Below are 16,546 nucleotides of genomic sequence, written 5' to 3' on the forward strand. Positions count from 1 at the left end.
CCAGAATGGACTTCCAGAAGCGGCATCCACACAGAGAACCAGTTGTTCACATATTTGTAACTCACCACTGGTTTCTTTGAATATATGAAGTCATCAATTGGGTCCCCAGAAGAGCATCTTCTCTGCAGTAGCTTCTGCACTCTAGAATGAGATTTTTCCCCTTAGATTCAAACAGCCACCACTTTCCTGTTGTTCAAAAGAATTGTAAAAGACCTGCAGGGTACACCAACTTTACAAGATTGAATAGGCCAGGAATCTGCATATTGTGGCTTGTATGAATTGGTTTCCTGGTTCTACAACCTCTACAATTCCTTGCCCTTGGTATGCCAACTAGGGGAATGGGAAAAGGTGAAAAACGTGAGCCTTCAGAGAGGAAGAATGAGATCCTCTCCCTTTATTGCACTTGCGATCTTTTCCCCCCTTTATTTTAAATGTTTTACTATAATATCTTTGTTTGGTTACTGAGAGCCTCCCAGGGTAGCTCAGAGTCAAGCAGAATAAAATCTTAAAAAATGATGAAGAAGGAAGAAGAATACTGATACAGCGGACAATATCTGAGAATACTGGCCAAGCAACATTTCTGATGATAAGAAGAGAAAGCTTACCTGTGGCCGTGGGTGCCCTGTAACCAAACACTGCAGAACAAGGATGTCCCCTTCCCGAATAGTGTACACTCGTTCACTGATGTTATCTTCCTTTACAACACATGCCTGCCCAGCATGGATGATCTGGGCCTGGGCAGGAGCTATGGAGAAAAAGAGAAAACTTGAGAAGCAAATATCTGAGGAGTTTGTGTCTATCTACTGCAGCTGTCTCATATTCCAGTTGTTCTTGCAGCTATCTGCAGCGCTATCTCAAAGCTACTCCAAAGTAAATCCCACTGTGTTCAATGAAGCTTGCCCTTAAGAAGCCACTACAGGATGGCAGCTTCAAATACCACTAAGGTCTCTAGATTATGTATCATAAAGGCTATGCCATTTTCCAGAAAAAGAGCAATGGCTAGAACTACTGTATACGTATGAGGTAGTGCAAATCAAATGATCACATGGTTACATTTTTATTCATTAAAAAACACATAGCATCAAACTATAAACTGCTTCTGCATGCCAAGCCATTAATTTCCCAAGATCCACAAATATTGCACTTCTGAACTTGTATAATTTGGGTCAGATTGTTGTTTTCAGGAGATTGATTTAGATTAGGAAATGATTTTGACTAGGTTGAAGACAAGACAGATTATTATGCAACGATTATCAATTCCATGGCCACAGAGTAAAAAGCAGAACAAGCATGGAAACAAAAAGGAATCCCAAAGGTGTTTTTTTCAAAAGACGACTGGTTCCTTTGTTTTTCCTTGAAGACATTTTGCTTCTCTTCTAGGAAGCTTCTTCAGTTCTGAAGAAGAAGAACTGAAAAAGCTTCTTGGTTGAGAAGTGAAATATCTTCAAGGAAAAACAAAGAAAGTCCAATTGCTTTTTGAAAAAGCACCTTTGGGACAATGATTATCTGGATGACTAAGAATCTCCATAGACATCAAATAAAAAGGAAGATAAGAAAAGGTCATGCATATTTTATTCATATATATTTAATTAAAATAATTTTTATTTTACATTTCCAGTGGTACAAAAATAAAACAAAACCATCATTAAAAAAATAATTAGTCAGGACAATCAATTCCTTTTTTAAACAGAGATCCACCAAACAAAAACAAATTAAATTATTGAGAGCCGCACAGTATCATCTATCTTTCTATCTATCTATCTATCTATCTATCTATCTATCTATCTATCTATCTATCTATCTATCTATCTATCTATCTATCTATCTATCTACCTACCTACCTACCTACCTACCTACCTACCTACCTACCTACCTATGATGAAAGAGAGAGAATCATTCAGATGTACCAGGGCAGAAAGTTCAGTAACCATAGAAAACTCTTTTTTTCAAAGCAGAAATCAATCTTTAAATATTTCACTCCTATCTAAGGTAAGAGCATGCAACATGTGGTATTTCAAAAATGCTGGACCTATTTTTCTTCAAGGGATGAAATAACACAAGCACCTATATTCACAATTGTTTATGATAGGGATTCTACACTGCTGATTTAAATCAGATATCAATAATTTTGGAAGGTGGTTTTTTTTTAAATATTCTCATCCACATTTAAGGGTGGAAAGTGTACTTCTTTTGCCCACATACCTAATTTGTATGTTCTGAACCAACAGGTAAATTGACATTGAAAATCCTTTAATGTTTGCAGATCTTCACATTTTATAATGCTAAAATGCATATAGGATGCATTTAGTTGTAGAATTAGAGAGAGGGAGGGAGGGAGGGAGGGAGGGAGGGAGGGAGAGAGAGAGAGAGAGAGAGAGAGAAATGAAAATATGTATACCATTTTTGTGCCAACTTCTTTATTTTTATGTAGAAATAGGATGAAAATAACCTAATATTGTTAACATAAGAAACTGAAGAAAAACTGGAGCTAAAAGATCCATCAATATCTACTTTTCCAAACTGGCATATTGGACTTAAATTCTCGTACCCCAAATGGAGGAATTGTGACAGTTGAAATCCAGACTGTTGGGATCGCTCCGAATTGGTAGGAGAAATCTGTTTTCTATCTACATCCCATTCTAAATGGCCACTGGCACTGTTTGTTTTCTAAATCTAGCATTTTGGTAACAAATGAATTCAGAACTAGAACAAACATCTTAGGAGAGTCATATTCTAAATAAGAAAATAAAGCAATCACAGTCCCACCTATCTAAACTGTTCAGAGATTATCAAGAAGCTTAAACCTGTTACATAAGGTCACATTGATATTAATAATATACAGATGAATTCAGATATTTGGATCATTTAAGATAATTGCAGTCTAGTGGAGCAGATCTCTTATAAACTAAATCAGAAGTGTGAATAACATCAGGGCATTAGAATACCAACTTAGCTGATGTATTGCCCTGAATGAACAGAAGGCAACACCCTCCTTTCCCCCTGCCTACTCCATACTTTGCCTATGTGTTGGCCTGCCCTAACCTTTATTGTTTATTTTGATGTTTATCCTGAAGCTGGGCCTTTCCATGCTCTTCGGCTCCTAAAGCCATGCATGAAATAGCTGGTGACAAACTATCCCTTCCTGAGCATATACAGGTAGTCCTCAACTTACAACAGTTCATTTAGTGACCATTAAAAGTTACAACAGCACTGAAAAAAGTGGCTTATGACCATTTTTCACACTTTGATTGTTGCAGCATCCCCACAGTCATGTGAATAAAATTCAGATGCTTAGCAACTGACTCATCTTTATGACAGTTGCAGTGTCCTGGGGGGTCATGTGATTGATTTTTTGCGGCCTTCTGACAAGCAAAGTCAATGGGGAAGCCAGATTCACTTAACAACCATGTCACTAACTTAACAACTGCAGTGAGTCGCTTAACAACTATGGCAAAAAAGATTGTAAAATGGGGCAAAATTAACAAATGTCTCACTTAGCAACATAAATTTTGGGCTCAATTGTGGTTGTAAGTCGAGGAGTACCTGTAATTCATTCATTCAACTTATATTTGCATTCACAGAATGATTACAATATCTAATAATCTACGTGCAAGAGAGACTGTGTGTAAGACTTCAAATTCAAAGGAAAAAATTGCTTTGGGGTGCAGATTCAAACTCAAAAAGGCACTTTGGGATACACATGGTTACCAACCTAACACCTTTCCAGATTTCTTCAAAGCAGCTGAATTTTCTCTGGATTATGAGAAGCATGCGTAATATGCACAAAGTCACATATAACTCTGTTTTTGCTGTGCATGTCCACTTTCCTCCTTATTTCAAGCTGTTTCTCCAAAAAGGCAGTTCTTATGAGTACATTGACGAGTTAACTGGGAAATCTAAGTTAAAACAGCGCCTTACACCTCTTTTTCAATGTATTTCTAGCTCCGTATTTACAAGAATGAATACAATTTGGGATGAAGAGCGGGTAAAGGTTATGGAAACTAAAAAATATGAGTCCCAGTTCTCCAGCAGATTAAATTTATATATGTCATATAATCATAAGACCATGACGATTGCTGAAAGACACCATAGTCTTGTTTATTCTCATCTTTACTCTCTGTTCCCATTGCATCTCAGTTAATGGCTACTGAGTGGATGAAGACCCCGAGTTATGCCAGTTTTGTTTTACTGTCTGGATGTTGCCTCCTTTCTCCTTGAAGCAGCAGAAAGCTGCTGTAGGGAAGAGTTTAAAATCAGAAGGTTGCAGGCAAAAGGGGATGCCTGCTTGCCTCCCTCCCCCAATGGCTTTCTTCCTCCCTGAAGGCCTTTGTACCTCAGCTCCTGTGGTAGATTTGCAGGGAGGAGTAGGCCAGTGTGGCTCAGGGGCTCCTCACACTCTGCAGCTACTAATTGGGTTAAAGCAGTGTTTCTCAACCTTGACAATTTTAAGGCATGTGGACTTCAACTCCCAGAATTCCACAGCCAGCAATGCTGGCTGTGGAACTCTGGGAGTTGAAGTCCACATGCCTTAAAATTGTCAAGGTTGAGAAACACTGGGTTAAAGAGAATGTCTGCTTCAGGGAATTTGGGAATGTCAGATTCCTGCATCATATCATGTTCTTCTCTTTCTGCCCTTTTGTCTGGCCTTTTGATTAAGTTATATCCTTTCATTTTTCCTTTCATCCTACCAAGTTTCAATAATGCCCACTATATCATATTTGACTTCCTGCATTGTGACTTCTAATTCTTCCTCTTTCCACCTGATATTCTGAATCTTTATAGAGATTCTGGAATTCTTGGATCAGGTGCCTTGGATTATTCCTGCCATTATTTATGGTGTATCTTGCATAATTCTCCTAGTCTTGTCCTGGCACATGGCATCACACTACTGTCTTGGGGTTCTTTCTCCTCTTCCACATGTGCACAAGGTGCTTTCCAACCATATTCTTCTTAGGTGTAGCCCATCTCATACCAGAAATCTTCATCTTAAAAAAATGACCTATTATTGATAAATCCTGTCAAGACTCACACCAACCAAGCAAAAACCACATGGATTTCAGGGGAAAAACCCTGGCTGAGGAATTCTGGGAGTTGAAGTCCACAAGTCATAAAAAGGCCAAGTTTGAAGACCCCTGTCCTATTTAATGGTAGTCTGAGCTAAAAGCATAATCTTGAAAATAGTAAGGTCACAAGCAGACTTATTAATTATAGCAGAGTGTTTCTGAAATATTTATTTCCCACAGTTTCCCATCTTGGCTATATTACCTCTCTTCATCTTCCCCACTTCCTTCCCACAACCTCTCCCAAATCCACACAAATCCATCTGCACAGTCTTAGTTCACTTCTAGCACTACTTCTTTTCCTAGTCCACATCCTTCAACAAGAAATGGCCTGTGACCCCACTTTTCACCCTCCTCCCCAGCTGTTGCTGCGTGTTCAGAACTACAGTATACCTGGGCATGTTATCTGTCTTTCTTTATTTAAACCATTTATATTGCTGTCTATCTTTCAGCAAAATCATTTCACCCACATGGATAAATAGAAAGGCATACCGTGTGGGTCAGTGAGCTTAAAGAGTTTCTAGTGATCACCAGCATTGCTTTCCCTCTTTGGGGCAAAGGCCATAACCCTTCCCTTTGCACAATCCACATAGCCTTCCCTAAAACCTGTGGCAACTGCTCATCATATATCTGTTATGGCTCTCCGGCTGTTCCTTTAAAAAAAAGAAAACCTAGATTCTTCACAGGCAGATATTTGAAAATACCCCCATTTTCACTCAGATGGTAGAATGATAGGCACATTAACAATTAGTTAACTTTTTTAAAGAGATAGTAATGTAATAAAAGGGCATAGCAGTTCTTCTGCCTCCTTCTCTCTCCCTCTTCCCTCTTTTCAACTGACTGGTGATTTATTGTTGTCTATTTCCACAAGCATTACCCAAACAATTATGGATTAATAGATTCTTAGAATGCCTTCACAACAAATGCACAGAAGTTCATCTCAGACCCTCCTTGTTCTACCTTCAACATCTGCAGGCCTCCTGCTGTTTTGCTCATAAGAACCTCAGCTGTCATTAACAAATAAATACACCCAAGGCACAGCACAAAGCTCTGCAGGCAGAGCTGAGCAGATGGGAGGCCTGCCCTTCCCAGGTGGACAAGGGATTAATGTTTATTAAGCATGCCAGTATTAGAAGGATGAAACATTTATATAAACCTAAAAAGGGGATTTAGAGCTTGTGCAAGGAAGATTGCAAGAAAAAGGAACAAGGACACAGAGAATAAATTCCTTTGCCATAACATCCAAGCTTTACCCTCCATTTCATGACTGCATTACTAAATAGCTGACTGTGAGCACACTGTTGAAGCATACAAGCTCGCTATCACCAATGGGGAAAACATATTACGCAGCACATAATTTAACCTATGAAATTAACTACAACAAATCATGTTGATAGTCATTAATTTGGATAGCTTTAAGAAGAGTTTGGATAAAATTATGGAGGACAGGTCTAAACAAGGGCTATCAATATCGCAAAGTTGCAACCATGATCTGGATGACTGAGAAACTCCATAGACAAGAGCTATCAATCTTGGAGGTCCAGTGTTTCATTAAGGCCAGGTGGTATCATGGTGACAAGGGGCAAAGAGATACATCTCTATCTCGTATTGTCAAGCAACCCAGGGGCATCTAGTTGACCACTACAAGAAACAAAATGCTGGAGTAAGATGGGTTATACCTGAATCAGCAAGGTTACTGTTACAGTCTTTTTCACTTTCCAGTCAAGATCGTTGAAACTATTTATGTGAAGGGCTATTTATGTGCAGCGATTTATGATATGAATCTGGTATTTTTCAATATTTATTCAGTGTTAAGGTAGGAGTGGATTCTGTCATGCTAAGCCCTGTTTTATGAATACTACACAACCTACTCACAAGTAAATGTCACCAACTAAACTATAGCTTAAGGTGATCCATACTTGCAAATTATTAATGTACAACTTGATCTTATCTTTTTCAATTTTGAAATGTGTGCTTGGTCAAATTAATCCATCTGGATTCCTGGTTAAATTGTCTCTGCTTTGATTGACAATATAGTTCCAGAAATGAACCACTATGAAGAATCTCTCTCTCAGATTATGGTAGTGGTGAAAAACAGATTTGTAGGTACATATTATATAAAAATATTACCCCCCCCCAAAAAAAAATCACTGAAAGCTGGTTGCTGGGTCACTCCACCCACCTCTGAGTTACTGGCTATATTAGCAAAAAACCTTTGGGTTAATTCCCCTCCCTTTGTGCTTAATCAGAATGGTAATTTACATTGGCTTCATTCTAAATCAAATACACACCTTTCAGTAAGTGAATTTCCTGAATTCGGGTTCTGCCTAAAAATCTAAGCCTCACTACTTATCCTATTTCTCCTCAGACTTTTTATGACATACCTCCAATCCTCTCAGTCTTACTTCACCAAATCTCCTTAGCCTTGTAGAAGAAGTTAAGCTCTTGTTAAGTTGCTCTAATGTCTCTGGGAGCAATTTGATGTGGAGAGTTCATTTCTTTACCCTTGTAAAAACAGGAGCCTGCTGCTCAGGTTAACTTCTAGCTACTTATTGATCTTGCTTAGTTTGTTTGTTTTCTCCTATTGCTATGGCTCCTATTCAAATCCGTGTTTCCATTGCATCCATTTATTTTACTAAAGAGTTCATTAAGGGAATGGGAGAAATCTGAGAAAATCCCCTTTCTTCCTTTTGCAACTCCCCCTGTACTATGTTATTCCAAAGAGCCTCGCTAATCCTCCGTAGGGCAGCATAGAGAGAAGAGGAAATTTACCTCTCCTGCTCTGGAGAATCTCCTCTAGGATCAAAGCACTTTTTGTCACCAGAGGGCACACAACTGAGTCCAATCCCTTGATGATTTGTTCCTCCTCTGGGGTATGTATAGTCAGAGTAACTCAGTTTCTCAAACAGAACATTCCTATTATTACTATTACAACTGCAGTATTTATACAATACCTAAAGGTTTCTAAGCACTATATGGATATTTAAAGAGGAAAGACGTATCTCTGTAGGTCTGTAGTGCCTTATGAATATACTATATACATTGGGAAAAGTTCCGAAGATTACATATGAGAACATAACATAAGAGCCATATGTGTCCTTAAAGCATCACAATCAAAAGGAAAACAATCATTACGAAAAATGCAGCAATAACGGCTGCTTTCAGAAGTTCTCCACAAACCCTATCAACAATTATATTTCAATTATAATGTACCCTGACAATGCTCTGCACATTACCCAAGCTAAATAAAAATGCAAGACACAGTTAAACACAATAATCACATAGAAATTGATCTAATTGTGTAAACATACTCAGTCAAGTTATTTGTATTTAATATAACCATTTGTATACAAAGCACTATTTTCATGGAGTTACATCCACACAGAGAGCAAGCAAATCCTTCTATTCCTTAATTTTTGCTTTGGGACATGAGTTCAGGAAGTCTCTTATGTCCCAGAAGGGAGTTTCATAGTTTAGGTATCTAAACCCTGGACATATTTACAAGCATTTATTGCTGTATTTATAGATGTCTATATTGCTCTTATTCATCCTGAAGAAATCTATCTATGTGATTGCTAGGATTCAAAACCAACTTACAGAATTACAGAATAACAGAGTTGGAAGGGATCTTGTAGGTCATCTAGTCCAACCGTCTGCTCAAGCAGGAGACCCTTAATCATTTTTCATAAGTAGCTCTTTAGTCTCTTCTTGAAAGCCACAACTTCTGAAAGGAAGGTGTTCCATTGGTTGAAAATTTCTTATTTCTAGATTAAATGTCTCCTTGATCAGTTTTCATACATTTTTCTTTTTCTGGCTTTTGGGTGCTTTGGAAAATAGGTTGTCCCTCTCCTTTCTGTGATAGCCCTCAGATATTGGAACACTGCTATCATGTTATCCCTGGTCCTTCTCTTCACTACACTAGTCATGTCCAGTTCTTGCAACCATTCTTCATAATTTTTAGCCCCAGGCCCCTAATCATCTAGCTCTGACTTTTCTCTGCACTCTTTCTAGAGTCTCAACATCTTTTTTATAGTGTGGTGACCAAAACTGGATGCAGTATTCTAGGTGTGGCCTTGCAAGGGCTTTATAGTGGGTACTAGTACCTCAAATAATTTTGATTGAATCCCTCTGTTAATGCAATTTAGGATTGCATTGGCTTTTTTTGGCCACTGCTGGCTCATATTTAATCAATAGTCCATTATTAAGCCAGGTACTTTTGGTTTTTCTTGCCTAAGTGTAAGCCTTTACTTTTCTCTATGTTGAATTTCATTTTGTTAGATAAGGGCCAGTGTTCAAGTCTATCGAGATCCATCTGGACCTTGAGCCTATCATTTAGGGTGTTGGCTATTTCTCCAGCTTAGTATCATCTGCAAATTTAGTAAATTCCCCTTCTATTCCCTCTTCTAAGTCATTCATGAAGATATTGAAGAGTCCTGGGCCTAAGACGGAACCTTGTGGTACCCCACTGCTTTCTTCCCTCCATGTAGATGTAGTACCATTAAGGACTACTACTTGAGTAGTCAGCCAGCTACAAATACATCTGGTGGTTATGCTATCTATCCCGCCTTTTTCTAGCTTACCCAAGGAGTAAACTGTGGTATATTTTGTTGAATGCCTTACTGAAGTCTAAGTATACTATGTCCACAGCCTTTCATTGATCTGCTAATTTAGTCACTTTGTCAAAGAATGAAATAAGATTGGTTTGACATGATCTTTTTTTTAACAACCCATACTGACTTCTAGTAATAACTTTATTTGTTTCTAGATGTTCACAGATCAGTTTTTGATTATCTTTTCCAGTATCTTCCCAGATATTGATGTTAGGCTGATTGGTCTGTAGTTTCCTGGGTCTGTTTTTTCCCCCTTTTTTGAAGGAAAAAAAACTTGATGGCATATAATTATTCTGCACTGCTCTTACATGGCTGCTTTTCTGGTTTGTGCAGTAGTTAATTACATTTTATTTATTTATTGTATCAGGGCAAAGAACTGGCTACAGTGGGCCAGATGACATTAATAGATATCTCCCATGTCCAAGATTATTGGTCATTTGATGGGACATTATAATCCTGAATAGATAAAGCCTGAGAATTCAGATAAAATGGTTTAGGATTTAAAACATTACAATTAGGACTTTTAGTTAAATCCAGAAATGAATTTTCAGCCAGTGCAAGGGGAACAAAAGAAACAAAGAACACACAAAACTCCCCTGTGTAGTTTGGTGGGGTATCTGGAGGGATCTATGTATGTGTACAGCCAGCTTTTGAACCTGAGGAGAAAATAAGAGGACAGAAAAACCTTTTGTTGGTGATGTCTTTAGAAAAAAATGAAGACAAATGAAACAGACTCTGCTATTGTGACCTGCACTGCTTTACAATGTCCCTGCATGAAAATATATAGTCCCAGAATTGGAATAAGTGGCTACGGTTTGTCTAATGAAACAGGATGGAGATTGATCAGACCACATAAAGGAGCTGATAGACACAGGCACCCTAAAAGGAAGACAGACAAACAAACAAACAAAGGAATTATCCCAGCAAATGAGAGGGTCAATAAGAAGAGATACTTAGAAATAAATCTCTGGCCTTTACAGAAAAAACAAAACAAAAACAGGCTTGGTGTTTCACAGGGTGGGAGTGGGGAGGAAGAGCAAGAAGAGACAATAGATCTTTGAACAATGGAGGGGATGTGGCTGCACCCTGCAAGAAATCAAACAGAAATAACTTCTAACTCATAACTAAATTATGAATTAAAATGAATATGAATTGACTGGACCTATCATCCCAAAAAGCAATTGTTTGCCAGAAGCAAGGATTAGAGATGTGACAGAACAATATCCAAACCCATTAGCAATTATTTCGTCTTGCTAATTTGTTTAGGGACAAATGATACTATAAGGAACAGATACCATCTCATCATGGACACAGAACATCTGAGAAGGGCAACAAGGACAAACAAGGACAATGAGAATTTTTCAAGCGAGATTAAATGAATTTTTCAAGTTTAACCTTGAGAAAAAAAAGTCTGAGCCATAATGTGATAACACCCTTATCTCTTCAAATTCCTGAAAGGATATCACACAGAAGTTCAAGAAGTGTTATTTTTCCAGAGGGCAGGACAAAAAATAATGGATTTGGGAGGGGAGAGGGTACTGATGAGCTAACAGAACAATCTGTAGCTTTATCTTTTATTGTTACTTTTTAAAACAAATTTTATTCATACTCTATTTTATTTTACTCCATTACGCAACTTTAACTATTCCTCCTACCCCCATGAAGATTAGGCAGCCATCCTGAGCCATCCAATCTAATGGATTTAAGTTTAGGAAGGCAGGTTCCTAATGAACATTAGAGAAACTTTCTTAGTAATCAAGAACAGTTTGATCCTCAAATATACTACATAAGTAGGTGGGTTCTCCTTAGCTGGATATATTTAAGTGGTGGCTTGACTGATATCTTTCAGGGATTTGGATTCCTGCACTGAGCAGAAATGGGACTTGGGACTCTTCCAACTTTATGATGTTACCCAAAACATTGGCATGGTAATTGGCAGAACAGCATTTGCTAAGTAGCAAACATTTTATATTCTTTTGGAGCAGCTTATGTTTCTGACTTTCAAAAGGGAAAGAAGAAAGAAAGAAAGAAAAAGAAAGAAAGAAAGAAAGAAAGAGGGAGGGAGGGAGGGAAAGAAGGAAGGAAGGATGGATTAAAAATATTATTAAGAAAAACCCATATTACAATTAAGTAGAGGTGTAGCTTTTAAAGGGCAATAAAAGCATTTATTGTTCAAATTCTCCCAGTATGTCTCAGCTTTCCTGGAAACTCAGCATATCTTGGATATGTTTGGCCTTTACATGTACTTGACCTCTACAGCGAGCTTTCTAATGAGCCCTTTGCTTGATGTATATATACATTAAAATAAAAGGAAACTGAAAGGTATAAAATACCTTTATGCCCAAGGCAGGGCACTCTACATTCCTATTATTACCATAATGTATAATGTTCATAGGATTTCTGCTACTGAAAGGAATGGGCACGTTCATAAAAAGCAGCATCGGGGAAAAAAGTTGTTTTTCACCAGTATTAAAACCAACAGTTTATTTTAAGCTATAATTAAGATTATTTAATTCAACATAATGTCCAAACTACATGCAACAGTGTGTAACTAATCAGGAAAATGTCTGCCTTTAAAAAAAAAGGGGGGGGGAGTGGGAGGTTTCGGGATTAAGAGTTAAGGAAGGAATTAGCACAAAACAGTGCCAAGTACAAAATACTTTGGCTGTTGTGACAAGAGTCCAGCTAAGGCAGTGGTTCTCAACCTGTGGGTCGGGACCCCATTTGGGGTCAAATGACCATTTCACGGGGGTTGCCAAACCACACTGTCCGCCATTTTTTTCCCTTTTCCCTAGCTGTCCTACTCCCTCTTATTGGTGGCCACACCCACTTGGGGGTCACCACAACATGGGGAACTGTATTATGGGGTCACGGCATTAGAAAGGTTGAGAACCACTGAGCTAAGGGAAGCTACCTTTTTCCCACTTCATTCTGGGTTTAAAAGGCAAGTATCCAAGCTAGCAAATTCTTAAACCACTACTGAAGACAAATATTTACAACTATAGTATATACAATGGAAAGGAATCCGTGTCACCATGTGCCTGAATTGCAGTTCCCAGTAAAACAGGGGCAACAGTGAGAGATGCTGCAAATTGCAATTCAGCAACATTTAAAGAACTCCATGTTGTTGCTATTATGCTAGTATGCTAGTAGCAGCCAGTGAACTAATTCTCCAGTGCAGATCCTTATTATTATAAATCAGAGAGAGAGAGAAAGAGAGAAAGGGAGAGAGAGGGAGGAAGGGAGGGAGGGAAGGAGGAGGAGGAGAGAGGGAGAAGGAGGAAGAAGAGATGATATGTGGATAAACTAGCTAACTAGATAAGAGTAGAGTAGAGTAGAGTAGAGTAGAGTAGAGTAGAGTAGAGTAGAATAGAGTACAATGGAACAGAATAGAATAGGAGCTGGAATGGACCTTGGAGGTCTTCTAGGAGAGCCTATACCATTTCAGACAAGTGACTGTCTAGTCTAGTCTATTCTTAAAAACCTCCAATGATGAAGCACCCACAATTTCTGGGGGGAGGCTGTTCCACTGGTTAATTGTCCTCACTATTAGGAAGTTTCTCCTTAATTCCAGGTTGCTTCTCTCTTTGGTCAGTTTCCAACCATTGTTTCTTGTCGTGCCCTCTGGTCCTTTGGAGAATAATTTGATGCCCTCTTCTTTGTGACAGCCCCTCAAATACTGGAATACCGCTATCATGTCACCCTATTTCCTCTTTTCTTTAGACTAGCCAAACCCAAATCTTATCTTTAAATCCTGCTTTTATTCAGAAACTGAAGATGGCATGTGTACCAGGCCCTCCTGCATTTTTCTTCACCTGTGAGGTTAGTTGGCTTGGCCAGCCCAAAGTTGTTCCGCAGATGGGATGGAATAGAACCAGTATCTCCCACTCAGAGATCATAAAATAAATTTTAAATCTTTTTTTCTCAATGGGTTTTGCTATAAGACTTTATCAGTGATATACTGAGCATCAACTATACAATTTTTGCAATCTCTCTGTCCACTTACTGTGACCTATTACAATTATATCTGATTTTTTTATTTTTCCTTTTTTTATTCTTGTATGTCTTTTAAAAATAGATGATAGATAGATAGACAGACAGACAAATAAGCAGGCAGACAGACAAACCCTGTATTTCCCCATTCCTATTCCAGCTCCTTGACCATTACATTAAACTGGCTTCTTTTGTAAACACAAGGGAAATATCAAGACCTCTAGACAGATGGGCACAGAATAGAAAACACATCGCAATACATGCTGGTTGATTGTGGCCTGCTGGGTGTTTGTGAATGAAAAAGGGGGCATGGATAACCTCCCTCCACTTTTGGTTCACAGCTACCAGTATTGAATATGTGCTGAATAAGAACACTTTATTTTCACTGAAAGCATTTCCTATAAGATTCCACTTACTGTTTCTAGAGCAGATGTTACTCTTACTCATAACTTGAACTAGTGTGTTCATTCTCTTGCAACCTATCTAGCAGCTGCTTCGTTCTGTATGCCAATATTTATCAGTGACCTGTGAACTGATTTCTGATACTTTGGGTATTAATCTCAGTGCAATTCAATCTCTTGCACAATTTGTTTGCAACGGGAAAAATAAAAAACAAGAATCAGTGACTAAAGAACAAATAATACCCTAATCCTAGACTCAAAGTACACATGACATGTGCTGTATTTTAATGTCCAGTGTAGCAGGAATGGAGATTGGAACCATGGTAGAAAAAAAGGGATGATTTGGACTTATTTATTTATTAGTAAAATTTATATGCCACCCAATCCCTAGGGACTCAGGGCGGTGTACAAAATTAAAACAACAAGTATAACAGTTAAAAATGAATACATTCACACAGCATGTCCCAATCGAATCCCGCCCCCCCCCCGGGGACATCAACCCCAGGCCTGCCGAAATAGGAGAGTTTTAATAGCTTTCTTGAAGGCCGGCAAGGTGGGAGTAGCTCGAATCTCGGGGGGAAGTTGATTCCACCACGTTGGAGCCACGACAGAAAAGGCCCTTCCCCAAGGGCCCGCCAGCTGACATTGTCTGGCCGACGGGACCTGAAGGAGGCTCAATCTGTGATTGTGGCACCTGGTCAAGCTATGGAATATCCTTAAGGAAAGAGGAATCTCAGAACATTTTGTTGTTTTCATGCAAATCTTATAAATAAGACAAAAATCCATAGACCGACAGAACATGGTAAAACAGACTGGCTCCTGATCATCAAAGGAATGAGGTAAGGGTGTATAATCTCTCCTAATTTATTCAACCTACATGCTGAATATATATTGAAGCAGGCTGGATTGGAAGAAAATTAGCTTTTGTTAAAATTGGAGGAAGAAACATCAATATCTTGCTCTGTTGATGGTTATTCCTCTGCTAGCTGAAAATGTAAGTGATCTGGAAGCTTTATAATGAAAGTCAAGGAGCATAATGGAAAAATAGGATTAAGATTAAATATAAAGAAGATCCAACTAATGATAACAGATACAGTAAGCAGTCTTAGAACTGACAATACAAATATTGAAGGAGTGAATTGCTTCAGACTTTTAGGACTGACTACCAACAGTTAAAAAAAAAAAACAGCAGTCAAAAAGTATGTCCCAGATTAGTACTTGGTAACAATGAAGGCTCCTTCTTTCAGAGCTGATTCCAGTCTGTGATGATGAAAGGGAGGAGAGATCCCGCCCTTGACCTGTGTGGACTACTATAGAACTTGCTGCTCTCTCTTTTCCTCTTTAACATTTACATTAGGCTGCTGGGTGAGCTCGTCCATTGCCATGGGTTGCAGCATCATTAGTATGCTGATGACACCCAATTATATATCTCTACCCTTGGAGAACTAAGCATTGCTATGCATTATCCTGACGCATGGAAGATGTCAGAATCTGGATGGAGAATAACAAGATGCAGCTATTGCAAGACTGAATGGCTGTGGATTTTGTGGCCTGAGTGGCCACCGGGATAGTGACTCATGTTCTAAGGACTACCTAGAAACTGCAGTTGTTACAAGTGCAGTGGCCAGGATGTAAGTGGATAAAAGCTGCCATTATACTAGGTTAGCAATTTGCTGGTCATTGCGTTGGTTAACTATACATTTCCAAGTCTAATTTAAAATGTTCATTTTGACCTATACAACACTACATGGTTGGTTCCAGAATAGATTAGGACAATTTCTTCCAGGTGGAATTTGCCTAGCATACCAGGGCAAGCAAGGTTGCCTATGAATCTGAACCTATGAGATCAAAGGGACATGGAACCAAAGACAATCCTTCTCTCTAATGGCTCATTTGCTAAGGAACACCCTATCACTTGAAATGCACAAGCCCTTCTTCCTATTTCCTTTTGGAAGAGCCATGAAAATGATTTATTTCAGCAGGTATTTGAAGATTGATCTTTAGCATTCTGGCTATGACTATAGGGCATTTGGCGAGCCATTTTTATTGAGCCCATGTCTCACATATATATTTTCCTTTTATAATAAATCACCCAGAGTCTTGGGTATCAGAGAGTACATAAATCCATGTAAATAAATAAAAACTACAGTTGCCAATAAAAATAGCAAAAATAAAAGTTCAAGAACGTACAAGCAGTAAAAGGACCCAGAAAGCTTGGAACAAAAGACAAACGATCATTTGAAAGCAAAAACTGAAAGCAAAAATATAGGAGCGTGGAAAATCTCTGGGGATTTCCTTCTAGAATTGGGTGCCCATGCTGAAAATTCCCCCTTTTATACCACCTGCTTCTCTTCATATGGTAGAGGCATCTAGAAGAATGTTTTGGGGTCATGGTTTATAAATAAGGAAAGATAACTTAGCCACAAGCTAATTTACACTTTCCGTGGCTCAGAAGAAAAGTTCAGAGACAGGCAAGGAGCAA

General features: G+C 38.5%; 1 protein-coding gene across 3 annotated transcripts in view; it reads right to left on the minus strand.

Annotated features, from left to right (window-relative positions):
- MDGA1 (MAM domain containing glycosylphosphatidylinositol anchor 1) overlaps positions 1-16,546 on the minus strand; it is a 335,448-nt gene that overhangs the window by 234,100 nt on the left and 84,802 nt on the right. For all 3 annotated transcript variants that reach the window (XR_005557135.1, XM_039347052.1, XM_039347051.1), the window contains exon 2: positions 606-745. Coding sequence is in view for 2 of the 3 variants with exons in the window: in XM_039347052.1 (XP_039202986.1) it covers positions 606-745 (140 nt within the window). In the remaining variant the exon portion in view is untranslated. The remainder of the gene's footprint in view (positions 1-605; positions 746-16,546) is intronic.

This window comes from Crotalus tigris, unplaced genomic scaffold (assembly GCF_016545835.1).
Source record: "Crotalus tigris isolate CLP2741 ecotype Arizona unplaced genomic scaffold, ASM1654583v1 scf7180000018048.2368360, whole genome shotgun sequence".
Classification (NCBI taxonomy): Eukaryota; Metazoa; Chordata; class Lepidosauria; order Squamata; family Viperidae; genus Crotalus; species Crotalus tigris.